The sequence below is a fragment of the Charadrius vociferus genome, unplaced genomic scaffold, assembly GCF_000708025.1.
Source record: "Charadrius vociferus isolate BGI_N301 unplaced genomic scaffold, ASM70802v2 scaffold62, whole genome shotgun sequence".
Classification (NCBI taxonomy): Eukaryota; Metazoa; Chordata; class Aves; order Charadriiformes; family Charadriidae; genus Charadrius; species Charadrius vociferus.
Genome location: NW_009647419.1, coordinates 2,372,304 through 2,394,410, shown reverse-complemented (window position 1 = coordinate 2,394,410; position 22,107 = coordinate 2,372,304). Strand labels below are relative to the sequence as shown.

General features: G+C 37.7%; 1 protein-coding gene across 1 annotated transcript; it reads left to right on the top strand.

Annotated features, from left to right (window-relative positions):
* The first annotated feature begins 9,025 nt into the window (after positions 1 to 9,025).
* NLRC4 (NLR family, CARD domain containing 4) lies at positions 9,026 to 18,634 on the top strand. Its single transcript, XM_009880442.1, has 7 exons — positions 9,026 to 9,245; positions 10,616 to 12,595; positions 14,922 to 15,014; positions 15,779 to 15,949; positions 16,835 to 16,927; positions 17,277 to 17,444; positions 18,318 to 18,634. Exons 1-7 carry the CDS (start codon positions 9,026 to 9,028, stop codon positions 18,632 to 18,634), a joined length of 3,042 nt encoding a protein of 1,013 aa, XP_009878744.1.
* Positions 18,635 to 22,107: the final 3,473 nt, after the last annotated feature.

Below are 22,107 nucleotides of genomic sequence, written 5' to 3'. Positions count from 1 at the left end.
ACAGAAATCCGGCATCTGCAGCGCCCTAGCACGGCAGATTCGCGCCCCGCTCCCCCCCCCCCGCCTCGCCATCTGCAACGAGTTTTCCTGGTTTTCTCCTAGAAGTTGTTCATCCACGCGGCCAATGCCCTCTGTCTGCCCCCACCTACTCTCTGCCTGTTACCCTCTTTAATTGTAAATCCGCTTTTCATTTCATAGAGATTTCCTTTGTGTCTTTCTATATGCAGGTTGACCCACGTTACCTGCTTCCTGCATACCGCTAAATATGCTATTTTGAACTTCAGCAAAAGGTTTGCTGTCAAATACTTGGCCTTTCAAATATAACTCTGGACTTATTTTTATATCTTTGTTGAATAAAATCATCATCCCAAATGCTTTTCTTTTGCAATGGATGTGAAAAAATGCGTCCTTCCTTGTGAGTCTTCAGAAGGATTTGCTTCCATCTTTGCTATTCACTGATATTTTTTATGACTCCAAGTGTCATCATGGTCATCTGCAACCCATTTGCTAATTGTTTACATATACAATCCTAAATCTATTCTGTTACCCTACATCCTTATTTCTCTCCCGTTCTTCTGAATTTGCTCCCTTTCAGTAACTGTATGTGGTTTTCCTACTATTTTTTAAGCTATGCCCAGTTCCTGTAAATAATGGTATCCTTGGTAGTCCCCTGCAGTTCTGAGGTTTCTGGACTGCCCTCCTGCAATTCCCTTCTCTAGAAGGAAATCTGGCATAGTCACAAATCAGATGTAGAATGCAGCACATTGCATATACTCCAGAATAGCAGCCTTTTTAGTTCATAATTAAAATGCATTAACATATCCAAAAATTTCTCCCACAGTTTAAGCTGCTACGTCCAAGATAGCCTCTTTATCGGGCCTTACTAGCAGCAAGTGTGATGAATAGAATAGAATAGAATAGATTAGATTAGATTAGATTTCAGTTGGAAGGACCTACAACGATCATCTAGTCCCACTGCCTAACCGATTCATGGCTGACCATGTTAAAGAATGTTATTAAGGGCATTGTCCAAATGCCTCTTAAACACTGGCAGGCTTGAAGCATTAACCACCTCTCTAGGAAGCCTGTTCCACTGTTTGACCAACCTCTCTCTAAAGAAATGTTTCCTAATGCCCAGTCTGATAACCTGCAAAGCATCACCAAATAGTCTGTTCTTGATCTGGTTGATGATAGTGCTGTGAAGCATGTTTTTGATGGACCTGCAGAGAGACCTATGAAGTACTAAAGGAGTTGTAAAATAATATGATTGAGATGCTGTTGCCAGTCCCTGTTATAATAAGAGGACAAGCACGATGGCTCTGGTTGAAGAATGCTTTGAAGAGTCAGGAACCAGGATCTCGCTTTTTATGTGTTCAACAACTACAAGATTTAACAGAAAAGCTCCCAGATAACCCCGCTTAGGCTTAGCCATTAGCTTCTTCCCTCTGCTGCCTGCTGAATACCAACACATTTATTCTCAGAGGATACTTTTTTCCTGACATCTCAGGGAAACAGGCTTAAATTTGATATTCATGCTACAAATATTTAATTCTATTCCATACATAGAGCTAATTAAATACCATGGAGTATAAATATGGATGTATTTTAAACTGAAAAAGTTATAGGATGAGAAATTGCATTAGGTTTGATTTGGAAAAGGAACCTCCTTTCTGAGATATATATCCCATTAAAGGAAATTACTGTGAGTTCCATCTCAAATAATTTTGAACAAGTAAAAGCCAATCTGATTTTTATGGAGAGAACATGTCTGGAAAGTTCCTACTTTGCCATATCCAACCATAACTGAAGTTTGCATTTGTATCAAATATAAATTGGGTTCAGGTTCTCTGTGGACATTTTACAGTGATTGTCAGTTTCCATGCAGCAGCAGAAAAAACCACACCTATAATTGCACGTAACCTATTTTTTAATTGAAAGCTGTCTTGATAATACAAAACAGCCCTACAGATATTTGTGTAATTTGATTTCTCCTTTAAAAAGTTGAGCAATCAAGACATCTGTTAAGAGTAACTCATTTTCATAACTATTATGAGGAACTTGTTTGTTACAAGACCTTTGCAATAGGCTTCTTTGAATTTCTGATGTCTCTTCCTCTTTAGTCTGTTACAGCCAGCCTGTCAGAATTCAAGGAGCTTTTGGATGATGCTCTTAGTCATATGTTTTATTTGTAGGTAGTCCCGTGAGGAGGAGGGAGTTGGACTCGATCGTCCTTATGGGTCCCTTCCAGCTCAAGATATTCTGTGATTATATTTACCTACACTGTTACGATTGTGGTGTTCCCTGTTGTTGCTGGGATATCTTGGATGCTTCTGGAAGCTGTGCTCTCCATAGGATGCCAGACACATCCGGTTTTGGACAAATTTAGAATCACAGAATCATTTAGGTTGGAAAAGACTCTTAAGACCATCAAGTCCAACCCTTCACATAGCACTGCTAAGTCCACCACTAAACCATGTCCCTAAGCACCACGTCTACATGTCCTTTAAATACCTCCACAGATGGTGACTCCGCCACTTCCCTGGGCAGCCTGTTCCAATGTTTGATAACCCTTTCAGTGAAGAATTTTTTCCTTATATGCAATCTAAACCTCCCCTAACACAACTTGAGGCTGTTTCCTCTTGTCCTATCAGTTGCCACTTGGGAGAAGAGACCAACCCCCACCTCGATACAACCTCCTTTCAGGTAGTTGTAGAGAGCAAGAAGATCTCCCCTCAGCCTCCTTCTCTCCAGGCTAAACACCACCAGTTCCCTCAGCAGCTCCTCATAAGACTTGTACTCTAGACTCTTCACCAGCTTTGTTGCCCTTGTCTGAACACGCTCCAGCACCTCAATGTCTTTCTTGTAGTGAGGGGCCCAAAACTGAACACACTATTCAAGGTATGGCCTCACCAGTGCAGAGTACAGAGGTACAATTGCTTCCCTAGTCCTGCTGGCCACACTATTTATGATACAGGCCAGGATGCTGTTTGTCTTCTTGGCCACCTGGGCACACTGCTGGCTCATATTCAGCTGTCTCTTGACCAACACCCCCAGGTCCTTTTCAAACAGGCAGCTTTCCAGCTACTCTTCCCCAAGCCTGTAGCCCTGCATGGGGTTGTTGTGATGCAAATGCAGGATCTGGCACTTGGCCTTGTTGAACCTCATACCATTAGCCTTGGCCCATCGATCCAGCCTGTCCAGATCCCTCTGTAAAGCCTAGGCTCCTTTCCTTATTTGTGGGTTTGGGGTTTTTTGTTTGTTTGCTTGCTTGGTTGGTTGGTTGGTTTTTTTTTTCTTTTTATTTAACTACATATGGGGATGACAACAAAGAATGCCATGACAAGGAATTGCTTGCACTTAAGGCAAACCTGTCACTTCATTGTAATTATTATTTATTGAAGTCGGGTCTCAAAGCCTTTAAGGAGTTTGGTACCTGTCTCCTAACAAGACCAGCAAGATACACTGCTAGAACAAGAGTTGGAGGTGTGTGGGACAAAAGTAGTATACCTCTTGATAAATGTGAGGAGTAGCTCTCAAGGCACTGTAAAAGAGAGGGAGGAGACAAAAGAGAAAGAGGTGAAGTCTCACACTGGATCAGCTTTGATGAGGAAACTTGGGACAGTGATAATCTATAACAGTATGTTATGCAATAAGATGAGCCACAAATGTAGATTTTATTAATGCGTGAAACAGAAGCAGTGAGAAATGAGATTTCACGATAGGCTGGGTGACTTGTTCTTTCTCTCCTCATTTCTTGGCTTTGTGCGCTGGACCCAGTGCTGTACATATGCTGTATGATTTTCTAAGTACAACTAAAATACATGTAGGTTGATGTGAAGCAGAAGACAATTTCGTGACACTGCTGAGCATGCCTAGCAAAGAAGAGATCTTGTTCTCTATTTGGAAATATTTTCCATATTTTCTCATTGTCTATGAATCTGACTATGATCTCTGTATGAACATGGGTAAGTAAGTCATTCTGTTTCTCTGCTTTCAATAAAGATATTTATTATGTCCTCTTTTTAAACAGGATTTTGATAGTAGGAGGAAACTTGTTTTAATTATTTTTTTTTCCTAGGGGCTTTTTGACCAGCTGAGATCCAAATGGAATTTCACACAGAAGAAACGCTGAAGGAGACAGAGGAAAGACGTTCTGAGCATGCTTACCTAAAATAAGAACAGCGAGTAGATTTTCAAGAGTTGCTCCTCCTGATGCCCTGGCACACAAGAGCAGCTAAGGATCAAGAAACACACCCGATCCAGGCACTCTGCCTTTTTCTCAGCATTTGCTCAAATATTAAGGTTTTGGTTGTCCTCCGCCTCTTTTCAGCCCCCTTCCCTTCCCCTTCAGACTGTGCAAGTGAGCAACCCGTTGGCTGTCCCTGCCTGGGCTGTGCCAGCGGAGGGCACTCCAACACTCCTTTTGCCAGACCAGACCTCGTCCAGGGTTTCAGTTCAGAGTGGGATTCTGAAAAAAAGGTGTTCAAAAGCAGTTGAGTAACCTGTTTCACCCAGATGCTGCTACTAGATGTCTCAGCATTTTATGCGTTTTCCCTTTCTGTGCACTTGAGGAGTGACCTTCATTGATTAAGGCGCAGACTACATGTGAAAATGTGAGCAATCGTTAGTTGCTCCAGTTGGACTGCTGAAGTTCAGGTTGTCTTGTAGCTCTTTGCACATAGCCACCCTTCCATGTATCTAACTGTTTGCAAGCACTGCCTTCATTACTATCACCACTGGGACAATTTGCTTGCACTCTGGCTTACTGTATAGTAGTCGGGGAAAGGAAAAAGGGAAAGTATTAAAAAAGGCTGTACAAAGCTGTGCTGCATGCAAAGACCTTGTTGGACAGCCACGAATACAATCTATCTACAAATGGTTATATTAGAAAGGGCTTCTGTTTCATTTTAGTTTTAGAAGTACAAGAATCATGCAGTATTTGAATTTACTGAAACATTTTGTAATATTTACTGTGTGAAAAGGAAGTCAGAATCACGGATATTAAGAGTCATCCTCCGATTTCTTGGGGGAAGTCTGGAGCCAACGACTGTGACAGGGGAAGTAGGCAGAGTTGCTGGGGAGTTTTACTCCTAATGTCTCAGAGTAATATCAGATTAGACTAATCTTTATGCTGATGGTAGTATAAATCATCCACTTTAAAATGGCTTTTGCATTTGCGTCTAGGGTTGTTAGGCCCTCTCTTTGGCCCTGCCTCAGTATATCTAGTTGCTTGAGTCAGTGCTGCTCTAATTAGTGAGGAAAGCCCTGAGCCCTGGGTTCTTGGAACAGCAAGACTCCATGGTCTAGTCTAGGTATCACAAAGTTCCACAGTGAACATCTCGCTCGTGAGTTAAAGTTACGATCTTTTAATGAAACCATTAAAGAGTGAATGAAGTAAATGCATAGTAGATACACTCATTTCTACTGGTAGAAATATTTACTGTCTTGACCATTAACCCTGGACCGAAGGCTAGGTTTTTGATAACTGGAGCATCGTAAAATTTGAAATAGTTATGAACTGGAACTTCTGTATATCAAAAAAGAGTTCCATATGTTTCTGGCGACAGAAAGGTATTACACAACATACTTTTTAAGCAAACAGGATATTAAGTAATTGTACAAGGAGGAACCTTGCAGAGAAGGAACCTACAGATAATATGGAGACCATTTTGACAACGACTATGACGCTTTGCTGCTTACTGAGTCTTTTTAATTTGAGAGCATGCTGATGTGAGTAAACTGCTTTCTTTCTTACCACTGCCTTACTTGTTGAGTATTTGTAAAGAAGAAAGTTCAGAAATTATTTAACTTCATTTTGCTATAAATTTTTTTCTCTTAAAAAATCTTACATGCCTTTGACAGCGAGGAATTTGCACCTATGTATTTTTGCTATTTCTTTAAACAAAAAATAAAAGACTGTGACATTTACTTAGAAAAACCATTAGAAAAGTTGTAATATTTAAAGTGATACTTTTTACAGGAGTTCAAATTAGTCTTTCAGCAATGTAAAGCTAGAATAGTTTTCCAGAACTTCTGGCTAAGTAATAATCTAGTATACTAACAGTTATTTTTACTTACTATTAACATACTATTTAGTGTGCTACAAACTATGAGTTTATTACTAAGTAAAGCTGGTAATACTGGAAAATACTGTAGATTCTAGAAGCTTTAGAATATTTGAGTTTTGGATTAGAGAGGGCTAATGTCAACAGACTGTGCTTCTACACTTGGTATTTGAGTATTTTAAGGATTTTTTAAAAAAGTTTGTCTAAACAAAAGTATTTTTCATTCAGTATATTAAGTTACTCTTAAAAATGGTGGTTTTGCTTACATGACGATGGTGATTAACACTTCCGAATAAGAGCTGGGGATTAAAATTGATAGCTCTATGAAAATATCTGCTCAATGCTCAGTGGAATTCAGCAAATGGAAGGAAATGTCAGAAAATGGAGAATGAAAGCGAGAACTTTATTGTGGCACTGTGTCCATCCATAAAGCCATATTGTATCTTAATACCACGATCTGCTGTAGCATTCCATCTCAACAAGAATATAATGGAAATGGAAAAGAGCCCAAGGAAAGGAACATCTTACAGAAGGCACTGCTGGAGGCAGGATACTGAGCTAGATGGACCTTTCATTTGACCTGCTACATGTTATCAATCACTAATGTACTTTATTTTCTCAGTCCTATCTATTAAAAGTGATTTTATTTAAGGTACCTTTATTTAGTTTTATGTAATGAACACATTGATGTAAATGTTGGTTTTGTACGCTATTACCTTACTTACCATTTCCATCCAAATATATCTTGTTATCATTCCAAGTAAAAACAAATAAATAAGTAACATATGTCTCATTCACTCTCCTTAATGATAAAAATATGAAAAATAAGAATCTGCGTATATATATTACATTATGAAACTATGTGAAACATGAACTGAAACAATGTGAAAAATGAACTGTATCTTTCTGGCTGTCAAAAATAATCACCAAATTTACTTTAAAGGTTATATTTTAATGGTTATGCTGGTCTATGAGAATGATCTGTTTCTTAGGAATCAAAGCACAGAAGATTAAAATCACTTGCTTAAATCAATATTTCCTGCTTATTGATTTGAACCGTGCTTGAAAGTTATAAAATATATGTCTGAGATATCAAGTCAAAGTAATTGTAGTCAATTCACCTAGAGAGAGTATTGTTATATCTGACTAGTTTCATATCAGCATTTCACTAAAGCTATTTTTTTTCTGGTCTAGGAGAGTGACAGCAATATCTGAAGTATTCAATCTTTTGATTTGTTTTATTTTTCAGTCTGGATATTAGATTCACCGTTCCATAGTTCAAACATTGAAACTTTCAGTCTGAACAAGTAAGATTCATAAACTGCAGTTTCTTTGTATTTAATGTTAGATGAAAATAGCCATTAAAAAATCAGATAACCTTAAAAAGTAAATGTCTTTTCAAAAACTAATACATTATAATTGCTATATTTATGTTCTAGTTATATAATATGGCTATTTATTAACATTGTAAAAAGTCTTGCTCTAAAACATCTTTTAAAGGTAGCCTTTACAGATTTTTTTTTAATAAAAAAATCTCTATTTCAACGTATTACAGATAGAAAATTTTGGATTAATAATTTTTTCTGACAAAATATTTTTCTGAACTGGATATTTCTTGTGTTAGCTGTCTTACAGTAATTTTTATGGTTTATTCCAAAATATTGCAGATAATTTCAGACATGTAAAGACCACCTTCTCCCTTTCCCTCACAATTATACAGAAGCTTAAGTTTTATAAAATTATCCCTGAAAAAGTCTTATTTACTGTAGTATTCAACATCTAAAAAACTTAGAGGAAAGATAGTCCAGTTTTATTTTGATACGTGCAAGTTAATCGATGCCCCCAACATTTATTTTAAAATTCCACACAATGAAATTGCAAATTTGTAAAAAATGTAAAATTCTCAAAATGCAACACTTTCTGGAGAAACGCTTGTGACACATACATGTCTTCCCACAAAGGACATTCCTATGACTACCCTAGTGATTACTGTTATATCTTAAACCTGTCCTAGATATTTGTGGAAGGAAAGAGAACAGAGCTGCCCAACTGAAATGGGGCTGTCCCTAATGACTCCAATTTACCAACATCAGACCAGAGCTCCAACTCATTCCTAGAATGTCTTTCTTTTATCTCCTTACTGCCCCTACAGTGCTGTTACCTACCTTCGGCTGGCTATTAAAAAGTAATTTTGGCCAGGTACTCTTGGCTAGCTTGGGAGCTGAGAATCTGTGCATTTATCCAAGCTACACGCAGAGAAATATCATATATATATTCCTTCTGGTTAGGAGCGCTTGCATGCCCCAACACTGCTTCTTAGCCATCCCAACCACAGAGTACAGAAGCCTGTTTGGGGATGTTTTCATCCCGGGATGTGTTCAGGACTGCCTGTGAGCTTGGGCATTAAGTGTAACTTGTTTGACTTTTTTAGTCTTAAAATGACTGTAATAATGTTTAAGTACTTCATACAGGTTTCGTTTAAAGAATCAGATTATATTTGTCATGACCTGCATGAACTTGCCAAGGTCTTCTAATGCAGATCCAGAAATATGAACCCATATTTAGACGTATCAGTAAATGATACAATTTTCCAAAGCAATTTCCATTGAAACTTTTAATATGTTTCTGCGATGCCAGCCAACATCTCGGACATATCATGTAACTTCCATACCCATACTGATACATTCTACACTGCATCTTTTTTTTTTTTTTTACCAGAAACCTCCCATCCATTCACAGAAACTTTTATAAATACATTCCTACTAAGATCTCACCAGTTCCTGAGTACTATTTGTACCTGTGTAGATATTAACCACTCGGTGCACCACAAAAGTCTGCATCAAATAGTGAAGGACAGTTTATGTGCCAGCTACTGTATGAGCTAGACTTATTCTAAGAAATGGAATTCTCTCTTCTCAGTGGAATTTATAAAAAGCAACAGAGTACATCTCATTCAAAGAATGGGAATGATCACTGTCAAGCAAATAGCAGATGACCTCTTGGCCTGCAATGTCATGTCTTGTGAAGAAGTAAATACCATTGCCTGTGAAAAGGTTGAACAAGAAGCCTCAAGAATGATGATTTACATGATTTTGAATAAAGGTTCAGAAGCCTGCAATATTTTGGTTAGGTCACTTGAGAAGCACAACCCTTTTCTCTTTCATGACCTGCAAGGATATTGTAAGTATTACTGGTTATATTTTTGTCTTCTAGTCAGGAGTTAAATTATTATAGGAAAAAAACCCAAAAAACTTGCACTCATTTTTACAAAGGTCTTATAATTCTGTAGTTAAGTAAATTCTTATTCAATTTGGATGGTCTGAATTGTTTCATCTGAGAGAATAAGACAGTGAACACCATGAAATTTTACAAATGTTAAGACACAAAGAGGGGAAATCCGAATCCAGTGAAAAATTCTGAAAGGGTGAAAATCATCTGTGATGAGACAGCTGAAGTTCAGACAGTTAAACACGTCCCATCACTGTTTATGATAAGTGAGTTGTGGGTGAGCTGAATGCTGGATTGGATCAGTTCTATGGACAAAATTAATGTAAAATTTAATGGAGATATGTAACGAATTTTTCAAATGTAAACCTCTTCCCTGGAACCTGAAACCACTCGTGCACAGGCTGCAAGTTTGTTGTTAAAGGACTACCTTATTGTGTGAATGTAATGCATACACCTGGGCTAATCTTTCGGCACTCCCAGAGAGGCATGACATTTGTTACCAAAGCATTTCCCTAAAATAGGTTTCCCCGATTTCCTTCAATTTGTGAGATCGTGCTTCCTTACTCCACCTGCTTCAAAAGTCTGATCTTGAAATACGTGTCCTGTCCCTTAGTCTATATAAATGCTCTTTAAAAAAGCAGTGCATACAAACCTTCCAGGACTCCCTTTAGAAGCTGTTTTTTTGTAGGCTTCAGACTTTGTAGATGTTACTACATTAAATTATGTCTATGATGGAATTTTCAACTAAGCTCACCTCCAAACTGTATGAAAGCAACTCTTAGACTAACCAAAAGTAACAAAAATGCAAAAGGCATAGATTGAAAAAAGAACCAGATTAAAAGTTCATTCAGTCTAATTGCCAGAACCTGTTACTGATTTACGAATCTCTCTCTTAACACTGTAACACCTTTCATATATTTACATATAAATGCTCTTTCCATATTAAAACCTTATTACATAAAACTCTCATACTCTGATCATGCATTTGCATATATAAGCTTTCATATGCTTGGATGCAAGCTTACATTTTTGGAATCTAGTGCACGAATAGGATAAGTCCCAAAGGCCCTCAAATAAGGAATTAAGTGGAGCCGCAGTGGTATGTGCAGACTATAGGAATCTTTTGCACAAGGAGTAACTACAACCCTTATCAATTAACTCTCACCTAGACAGTGGACAATAAATAGATCTCATGCCTCTTGCTTACTGCTATTTCTTTGATTTAGCAAGGACATTCATGTAGTTCTTCCAAAAGGAATGAAATTTTAATTGACAAACTCATTGACTATGCAATTCACTGATACTTGATCTGTTTGCCTTAGGTACTATTGGTCAAGTGGAACAAGATAAATTAAATTACTTGATTCAGGATTTAAAGTATGTGTATCTATCTTCAGCCTTTCAAAAATATCATCCTCTGGGTAGTGACATTGACATAATTTTTGATTTGGGAACTGCCTATACTGACATCTTGCTGTGGAAAAAAGATATACATAATAGCAGAAAAGGGCAGCTGACGCTAAATGTCCTTCTGGAGGAACTGAAAAATCCCTGCATTATAGAAGGAGAAGCTGGCAAAGGGAAAACTACTCTTCTAAAAAGAATTGCAGTACTCTGGGCTTCTGGAAATAGCTCGGCTTTGAAAAAATTCCAATTTGTTTTCTTTATCAGCCTGACTAGCACAAGAGGTGGAATATATGAGACTGTCTGCGATCAGCTTCTTTTTGAACAATACCCCATCTGCAAACAAGATTTCATGAAAATGCTACTTGCACAAAGACAAAGGGTTCTTTTTCTGTTAGATGGATATGACGAATTCAAACCCCCAAACTGTCCAGAGATGGAAGCAATGATTAAAGAAAACCATAAATTCAAGAACATGGTTATTATTTCTACCAGGACTGAGTGTATCCATAAAATCAGACAGTTTGGGTCACTGATTGCTGAAATAGGAGATCTCTCAGAGGAAAGTTGCAAGAAGCTCATTAAAAATGTCTTGACAAATAAGCTGGCTGATGGTCTGATAAACCAGCTTAAAGAGGTCACTTCCATGAAGAACCTTATGAAGACTCCACTCTTTGTCATCATTGCTTGTGCCATCCAAATGGGTGAAAGTAGTTTTCATCCAAGCACCCAGACTGTACTTTTCTCTACTTTATATGAATTGATGGTGGAGAAAAACAGGTACAAAACAAAAGAAATAACAGAAAACCATATTATGCTAAGCATCAATCATTGTGGAGACTTAGCTTTAGATGGAATATTTGATCAAAGATTTGATTTTCAGTCTGAGGATTTAGCTGACATAAGAGAAGAAGTCCTGCTAGCTTCGGGTCTTCTAAATAAATACACAGCTCAAAGACTAAAACCAACATATAGATTCTTTCATAAATCATTTCAGGAATACACTGCAGGCAGAAAACTGTGCAAACTACTGACATCCTGCCAAGAAGCAGAGGTGAAGAAAGGGCATAGTTATCTACAGAAAATTAATTCTATTTCAGATATTACTAATACTTATTTCAATTTGCTCCTCTACACTTGTGGATCCTCTCTAGAAGCCACTAGAATAATTTTGGACTTACTGAAAAGAATTGATCAGCATAGAGAAATTTCTGAAAAGAATCTGGCTTTGGAAAGAGAATACACAAAAAAATCAGAAAATATAACAGAAAAGGCAGATTTAAAAAGAACTGACAAGGATATTTTTGCCGAGTGTGTTATTAATTTCTTCTATGAAAGTTCTTCAAAATCAGCCTTGAGCAGAGATTTTGAAGAGTTTTTTTGTGATAAAAGTATTTTCATTAATACTCAAAATATCCCAACTTATTTCTCTGATTTTTTTAGATACTTACCAAATTGTCTTAGTGTACTAGGACTCATTAAGTTAGATTTTTTTGGAAATTACTCACCAAGCAAGGAAATAGATAGTGAGAATGTGGAAGATCTTCAAATTAGTTCGCTTAAAACTTACATTCCTGAAAAGGCTGTCTCCTTATTTTTCAACTGGAACCAGAGTCTCAGATCTTTAGAAATTACACTGCAAGATTTCAACAAGTTAAAGAAACATGATATTAAATATCTGGGCAAAATATGTTGCTCTGCTGCAAGCCTCAAGCTGCACATCAGCAATAGCGCTGGTATCACAGGAACATTGAATGAAGTCCTTGAAACCTGTAAAAACTTACGAGATCTTACTGTGGAGTCCACACCTCTTACTGTGGAAGATGAGCAACAGATCACAGCAATGACAAAGCTGAAAACCTTACATATAAGAGATCTACAAAGTGAAAATCTAGAAGGTACAGTATTACTGGCAGTAAATGATATCTTGTAGATAAATGTGGATGGGAAGGTAAAACAAAGGGGCTCGTGGCTGACTCGTATATGGAAGATGGTGGTTTTCATCAGTTTAAGAAACGTTATAATGCTAGAATGCAAGTCTGTATACATGGTGAAAGGGACTGCAGTTTACTCAGTTATGGAAATTTACTTATGTTATTTAGTTGTGTAAGTCAGGTCTGGCTTTTGAATTCCTGTAAGTTGCCATTTCATGATATTCTTGGTTCTTGCTACACAAAGGCCTTTGAATTCTTGTAAGTTGCAATTCCATCATATTCTTTGTTCTTGGTACACAATATATTAAAAAATCTGGTTTTTAATAAAACACTAGATGGGAGAAAAAAATTAACAGCTCTGGTACAAATAATCCACAGTAAACGAGATAAGGCCTATAGGCTAGCTAATCTTTGTAAGTGCCATGGGATACAGCATACGATCACCTTAACTTAGTTCTCACAACAGATACATATGTGTTTGGCAACCAAATAAGAGTGTTGTAGCCTAACCTAGACTTGTAACATTGGACAGAAATTCTCCATTGTTGCATCCTACATCTCTGTCATAATTTCTGGGTAAGCATCATTTTGAAAGAAGTCTAGTTCTGATGTTGATGCCTATTATGATGGAAAATTTGCAGTAACTTTTGGTAAGTCATTCCCATAATTAATTAAATGCCTCTATCTTAAGTAAATGTTTTCTCTTAAAATTACAATGGCATAATAAAGAAGAGTGTAGTAACTATAGCGTAGTACGCTCCAGACATACCTGAGGTGAAGGATTCTGCAATTAGGATGAGGGACATGTATTTCCTTATGCTATGAATCACACACATGCGGTATCCTTCAGCGCTATTGTTAGAGCAGGGCGCTAGCAGAGGATGGGTGCATCTGCTGCTGCGCTGTGCTCTGAGTTCTGCATCATTCAAGCTATCTAGGAATGTGTCTTGTCTTGAGAAATGTACACAAGTACTGTTGATACCAAATCTCATGAGTAAGCAAAGCACTCTTCTAGTGATAAAGGCTAAGCATGCAGTGGGCTGTGTTAATACCAGTGTACCCTGGGAAGTGGTTATTCCCTTCTGTCCTGTACTCTCGAGGCCAAATCTGGAGTGTTACATGCAGTTTCAGGCTGCCCAGTATAGAAGAGATGCTAACAATCTGATTAGAGTCCAATGGAGGGCCACTGATGTGGCTGGGGTGCTGGAACACCTAATACACAAGGAGAAGCTGAGACAACTAGGCATGGTTTGCCTGGAGAAGGAAAGGCTAATGGGGAAACTAATTGCAGTCTGCCATTATCTTAAGGGTGATATAGAAAGACAGAGCTTTTCAGAGGTGCACAATTAAAGAGCAAGGGTGAACAATTTCAAGTTTGTAACAAGGGAAGTTGCAACTGGACATAAAATATTTTTTACCAGGATGGTGATCAAACGGTGCAACAGGGATCTGGAGGTCATTTAATCCCTGTCCTTGGAGATTTTCAAAACACGGCTGGACAAGGCCCTTAGCAACCTCACCTAACTTTAAAATCAGCCCTGCTTTGTGCAGGAAATCGAACTAGATGACCTTCGAAGTCCTAAGCAGAATTTTTCAATCATTCTATGACATACAATCTCAAGATTATTCTGGAACTACATATTAATTAATTCTCTTTCCTGTGTGCAGCCAAGATTGTTAGGGAGAAAAGCATAAGAACACAATAACAACAGCCATACTAATTCAGAGGAAGCATCCATCTGCTGTGGTTTATTGTGTCCAATAGCATCTCTAAGTGGATATCTAAGGAAGAGCAAGAACAATGCAAGCATCTATAATACTTTCTTCTTAATAATCTCACAGCCTCTTTTTAAGCTCAGACCAGTTGCCTGTGCTTATGATTTCTTTATTCAGTGACCTCCTCAATGGGTTCCTGCTAGTATTTGTCTGTCTTTGCTTTGAACCCATATAAACTTATTGCATCTGCAGCATCCTTTGGCAAAGGCTGTGAAGGACTATGTCCTTAATGTTTGTTTTGGACTAGTTTCAGTTGGTGGCCTCTTGTTCTTGTACTGTAAGAAAAAAAGGAACAGTCAGTCTCTGTCCAGCCTTTTCCTTGCACTCATTATTTTGTAGAGCTCTGTCATATTCTCCCTAGGTCATCCCTTTTAAACATTCGTGTTTTCACACAAAACTATTACCTACTTTTCACAAGAACCGAATATTACTGAAGCGTATCTGGTCTGCAAATGAATTTGTTTGTGTATTAAATTAACATGCTGTATATATCTATGGGGTTTTTTTTTGGCAGGTGGACTTATTGATGGAATAAAGAAACTTGTAAATGCTGAAGGGCTTGTACTTGACAACATAAGTATGTATGAAGATGATGCAAAAAAATTAGGTAACTTCTCTCTCCTATTTCACACCATAATCATGTACATAGTGCTGAGAATATGTTTTAACAAGTTGGTCTGAAGTTGGTACACTATTAGGACTTGAAAATTCTGTCATCTAGCTTAGAGAAGTAATTTCTTGTAGATTTGCATTGAAGTCTTAATATGTTCTGTATCCTGATTGTCACAAAGTACTAGAGTACTCCTTTCAAGTTAGTAAATGCACACTGTGGTCAAACAGATCTAACATACTGATCTCAGGGCTGACTAATCTGCATGAACTGCAAGTCAGGAGGTTGCAAAGGTGATATAGTTCCCTTCCCTGACCTCTTGCTGACTTTCTGCGAGGTCAGTCACTGGATACCAAGGTTGAAAAGTTTGAATAATGGTTGCTAGGGCCGTACAACCCGGTAACTGAAATGGAGATGGCAATTCATATGTCTATCCATCCTCTCTTTGATGGCATGGTAAAAAAAAATGCTTCTCCTGGATTTGTTCCACAGGAAGATCACATTTGATCTTCTATGAGTTACTTTCTCTGGACTGAGGGGCAATTTATATTGATTACACGGTACCGTAGCTGAACAGGAAGCTGTGTTTGTCATTTTTTTTCAAACAAAACTTATCATATATTTCATGACATCAAAATGTAGATATTGTAGTATGGCAGGCAGTAAACATCTAATTCTGTCTAGCCATTTGCTGCGATCAAAACGTAAACGTATCAAAACAGTTCACCTAACAATGTGCCCTTTTTTTTTTTCATTCATAGCTGAAGGTATCAGAAATTTGAGAAAGCTACGCTCATTGTACATGAATCATTTGACAGCTATTGGGGATGGTATAACCTACATCGTAAGATCAGTCTCTGATGAACTAAGTGAACTTGAAGAAATCCAACTAGTCAACTGCTGTATCTCCAGTGATGCTGTGGAAATTCTAGGTAAGAATAGTAATAGTAACTTTACAAACTGAATATGTGTGTTTTGAAAACCAAACCTAATTCTATAACAGAAGAAAAAAGCATATAAGGATAAAATCAGAAACACTTAGGTTCACAATGAGTTTCAATTAGCAGAGATGTAAAATGCGGTAAGGAAAGTTTACATAAAGCTTTTATATAAATCGTAAGTATAAAGGTTATATAGAAGAGAAAGATAAACTATTGCATAGCTCTGTAAACAAACAAAATAGCAAAGCAAATAATGGATGATGCAAGCAAAACTAGTTTTCAAAGTTGTTTTTGTTTCAATCATTACTAAAAAGATCCAGGTACCTACTCAAATCATTTTAACAAGGTCACAGTAGTACAAATAAGGATAAATAAAAGTTATGTAACTAAAATACATGAACTCAGGCTAGCAGTTAGTCTTCCAGAATTCTCTCATCCCATAAAATATATGTTTTTAAGTTATAATTAAAAAACTTGACAGCTTTGTGAAGCAGGAGGTTGAAGTCTCCAGGGCTTAAACCACTAAAGAATCTCCCATGTATTCAGACAGCTTTGCCCTGCTTCTGTGGTGCAAAGACATCTTAAAGTTTTCTCATCACCACTGAAGATTAGTTTAATCACCAGAGTGTAAGTTATACAGAACCATTACTCCAGCTCTTACAGCTGGCCAAGTCCTTTATTTTATCACTTCCTGGAGACACAATTAACAAGAGATCACAGTTTGCATCAGAGAGGCATCAGAAAAGCAAGAAAAACCTGGAGGCTTTTAAAAATCTCGTCATGCTGTTCATTAAAAAGAAAGCTAAGAAAGGTGCAATAGAAGTCAAGTCATGCTGCATTGAAAACAACTATAACAAGCTTTTATTTCTCCCGTAGCTCAGAATCTTTGTAATTTGCCAAAACTGTATGTACTTGATTTGTCGGAAAATTACTTGGAAAAGAAAGGAAAAGATGCTATCCACAGACTTGGTAAGTGAGAAGATTTCTTTAGATAAATCATTTAAATTGGGAATGAGCTTCAGTTCTAAGACTTACCCAGACAGAAATTCAAGAATTCTTTCCACTTTTATTTTTAAATAGGGTATAATTGTTATCCTGAACCATTTCCTGTCAGTGAAAGGGAATTTTTTGGAAGTGAGAAATATTGTATGCAATTGTCTGCTCTGTCTTTGCTATCAAAGCAACAGTCTTGCAGTCTTTAACCTACCAGTATTTTCTTCACTGTTGAAATGTGATTTAGTTTAACTTTTTAAAGTGATTTTACAGTGAGCTGTTATAACACCCCCACCCCCTCCACCCCCCATTTATTTTCATTTAGTTGATGGCTTAAATGTTCTACCTGGGATGAAAGTGCTGATGCTTCCCTGGGGAGATGATGTAAAGATTTGCCTAACAAAATTGTTAGAACTACTGGAAACAATGCCACAGCTGACAAAACTTGGATTGAGGAAGTGGAGCCTCACTGATGTGGAGGTCAGAATTCTAGGTAAGGAAAGGTACTGTGGGTGAAGAAAAGATGAAGGACAAAAACCAGACAAAACTCAAAACCAGTTCAGGAAACGCAGCAACTTTTAATAATGTAAGTGAAATAGCATTAAGTCTGGGTAGTGTATACATATATAAAATTAGATAAGCCAAATAATGCCCACATTTCTGCTCAATAAGGACCATTTTTCACTGCATACATAGTGCAAGGAGGACAGCAGGCAACTGGAGATTCCTGGTGAAGAATCTCAAGAGGGAATCTTTTCCTTGATTGATGGATTGATTAGCTCCTCCATAAACATGACAGAAATACAAGTGGGCTCTTCTTACATCAAATCTTCCACTAACATAACATCTGTTATGGAATCTATGTAAACAGTAGAGTTTAAAAAGGCCAATACTAGTATAACCTTTACCAAGGTAGATAGCTGAAGATCAGGGAGACATAAAAACTACCTGGAATCACATCACTCACCCCTTCTGAGGGTACCGTAGAAATGAAATGTCAAGAAGAATGAGAATTTTCACGAGCAGCAGTCCATAGGCCCATTTAAGCTACTGACCTCTGTAGTTAAAAGGATCCTGTTGTATGCAACCTACAGCAGGTTAAGTTTTAACAAGGAAGGAAAGTCTAGATAGAAAAAAAGAAAATGTGATCTGTGCTGCTATATTTTACATTCTTGGTTCTAAATAAGAAAAAAGCTAATATGCAAGCACATATTTAAATCCTTTTCTATTAAAGGCGGTATTTTTTTAAGCACAGAAATTCAACTGAATTCAATAAGACTCAGTTCTTCAAAATCTTAAACAGGAATCATTCTCTCCATTAGGGCTTGAAGCAAAAATAAATACATAAATAAATATATGTTCACAGGCAATTTTTTTGAGAAAGAACATCTGCAGAACCTTCAGCACTTGGACGTGGCAATGAATTGTGTGACAAGCGACGGTTGGCTTTCCTTCATGCAGCCACTGATCTCTCTCAAGAAGCTGGTATCTGTAGATTTCAGCAGCAAACAAGACTGGGTGCCTGCATCACTATTAGTGTGCAAATTAAGTCAGGTACTAACCACACTGAATTATTTAAAGGAGATTAAAATGACTGGATGGAAGTTTGATTGCCATGATCTTGGACTTATTAATGATGCAAAGATAAACTGCAGAAAACAATTTCAGCTAGTGCATTCTTAAAGAGAACGAGCTTTCCCAGTGAAGCTGTCCCAGCAGACACTTTCCACGGAGCTTTCACTTACAATCTTTCCTATTTGAGAAATGCTCGTCTCCACAACGACACATTGAATCAGAGCTCTAGGATTATTTGGATTTCCTGGACTGCTAGTGAGACTGGAGTGAGAATAGTATGACATCCTTTTCTGGGATAAATGGGTCAAAAGAAAGTAAGAGAGAGATCACCTTGCACTAGCCCCAAATCCTGCAACCTGTAATGCCTCTCAGTCTTTAAATGGTTTCAAGGAGTGTTCACTTTATCCGTGTGTGCTTTCTATGAGCTCATTTTTATTAGCTTTGAAGTTTAACTGTGTAGATTAAGGAACGCTCTTAATAGAAAGGTAAAAAAGTCTGCAACTTGATGGATAATAGATTGGTGTTTTACCAGTTTGGGTTTGGGTTTTTTTTTTTGTCAGTTAGATAGTATAGTTGTCTGACCTAGCACAGAGAAGCTTTTCCTACTGGCAGGGCAATTGGAATATAGTTACATCTCCATAACACACTATGGGAAAATTTATTGCAGAGACAGAACATACCAATGAAAAGTTAGACCTCTAAAATAGCAACAGCACGATTAGAGCATATTAGCTCTACAAAAGAGGGCATGGTCACACAAGTGACCATGAATTAACCAGAGATGTAAACAAGAACTATTCTGCAGTTATTAGCCACAAGCAAGTTCTTACTCCACAGCAAAACACCAGATAGCTTATTTCCAGTGAATTTTACCATCTTTAATCTACCCCCATTTTGGCTTGTAAAAAGGTCAGCATTTATTTCTTTCTTTCACAGTAAGCTACCTCACACTTAACATGTGGTAAGAGCTTACACGTGGAAATTTTAACAAGTTTGCAGGTGTGCTCTTAAGTTCATACTGTGGTCCATTTTACAGGAAGTTGGTTGTTTTCTGATACCCTTAGTTCGTCATATAGACCAGCCAGAATGCAGTCTCCAGGCCTTCATAGTCCACAAGTATTCCAGGAGAGAACCGTGCACACAAGGCAGCTCCAAACACAGCAAAAGAAAACAGAGGAGTCACTTGACCACTTCTGTAAAAAGCGGTGGCCAGTCAAGGCAGCAGACTCTTGTTGCCAGTCTGCCACTGGAATGGAGGGACAGGAGCACCAGTTAGAGCTGCAGTTTCACTTCTCTGGGCAGTGTTGCACCATGTTACTTGTACATCACAAACCACTAACTCTGTGTTATCTCCTCATAAGCACTTGTACCTGTGAGATCTGTTTTGTGCCAGGGAGTGCTTCAAAGCTGTTGCATTCGTCTCCTTGTGCCCTGCCAGTGAAAAGAAATACAGTATTTTCCCTGCAGTTGAGGTATTTGAAAGGCATGATCCTAATTCAGCAAAGTACTGAATTCAGTGAAAATGCTTGTTTTCTCTGTGGACAAAATCTGACACAGGCTAGAAAATACTTTTTTGTTTTCCAGGCAGCAAAACCTTATATCAAATATATAGGCTGAAAACTGAATAAAGCTGAGTAAAATAGAAAAAAGGATTTAAAATTTCATTTGTGAAAACAGACACATAGATTTCTGTAGTAAATACTTAATTTTTATTTTGTCACAGAAAGGAGATCTCAAAATAATACAGTTTAAAGAAGATGATACTCTCATCAACATTTATGAATTTCAATCTCTTCAATTTCTAAGTTGCTTAGCAAGGCAACTTTGTGTTTCAAAGTTCTGTTTCAGATTGGTCGATATGTGAAATAATAAACAAGCTCTTGGTAACCCCTGCATCTCTCTTCCCACAGCTGTATCTGGTTTCTTTCCTTCCTACTCCCTCAACAGACTATATTTCTCACCAAAGACTGTAATTAATGTTGTTTACAGTAGAAACAATGAAAAGTTGAATAACTTAGAGAGACCATTTTTATTCTGTGTATTCCTTTGCTTACTCTTTATCGTTGGCACCTGATGCTGCAGACCCAGCCAAATTTCTTGCCCTCCACAGCTTTGTTCTGTAAGAAAAAACAAGTAGAAATGCTCTCTATTTTCTGCTGGATATTGAATTGCAACATACTGAGTGTTCTTGTCTTGAGATATATAAATCCATTCTGACATTTAAGACATACGATACAAAACCTAAGAGTTCTATTACGCCTCATAATTAATGTACTAGGATGCTGACAGGTGTTTGAAATAACCAACCTATCTTCAAAGGACCATTTAAAGGTAGTTGCAAAAACTCAGATCTAGAAAGCAGCTGATAAAAAAGGGTTAATAGCTATTGCTGAACCTGAAGAAGAAATTGTGGGTAGTCCAGGCAGGTGGCCTTGTAAGAATGAGATCTTGGAGAGATGATGGTAAAAATTCAGTTCTGGACTTGAATGGAGATGGGTGATCCTGATTGCCATTAAGGCACCTTAGGGAGCAAAACAGAAGCTCAGACAAGATGCTGAGAAAATACAATGACCAAGAAAATAGTTACTTTGTAGTCCAGGTGACTGTGCAGTTTTGTTGGCGGTTGGCATCTTGGACATAATAGGACCAAGCTGGAAACCTGAGCTACAGAGCAGGCAGATTTGGATAAGGCCTAGAGAGAAACTAAGAGCCAGATGAGGGCTTATGTCTCATGCTATGCCAAAACCCAAAGGACTATGTGAGCACTGCGGCAATCACCTTCCTAGAGCTATAATTGGGACATGTAAAGTTTTTCAGTGGAGAAAAGGAAAGGAGAAGAGAACTGAAAAATGAGTCCATGAAGTCACAAAAATTGACAGATGATGTTGTTCAGATAGTTGGAGACAAATCTGTACAAGTTTGATTTGACAGTGCTATGAAATTGAACTGCTGACTTCACTTTTTTTTTTAGGCTCTTCAGCCTTATTCTTCCAGTTTGAAGACCTTTCTGTTTTCTGTGAAAAAAATTAACAAAACCACACATAGTTTAATTATTGTAATTAAAGGAGTATTCTCTTTCCGATGTGTTGTGTTGTCTTTTATCCCAGAGTGTCATGTTTCCAGAGAGTGTTTTGCAGTGGCAGCCTTTTGCCCTCACTTTTTGCTGATGTAAGTAAATACATACAGTGCATAGCAATGGAAAATCAGGCACTAGAAATGTGGAACATTATGTTGCATAGAGAACTGGAGTGTGTTCCACATCTCATGAGATCAGAAACAAGTGCCATTAACTTTAGTCCTTGGAAGAATCCATTTCTTTTGGTAAGTAGTGGAAAGGTCTTTGTTAGGACTGTTGACAGGGGGGAAAAGGAAGCAGCCAAAGAGCAATGTTTTAATCACTTCCAAAAAAGGGTAACATCCTTTGGAGGACAGTTCTAAAGAGGAGTCAGTCGTAGCCTGTGGATAGTCTCAGGCCTGCTAGAAGAAAGGCATGATAAGACCAGACCCCAGTTGTTCCATAGTGGAGTCAGTGAAAAAGCCTACATTTTGGTGTGCTGTTTTCTTCACTAAACCAGCACGTT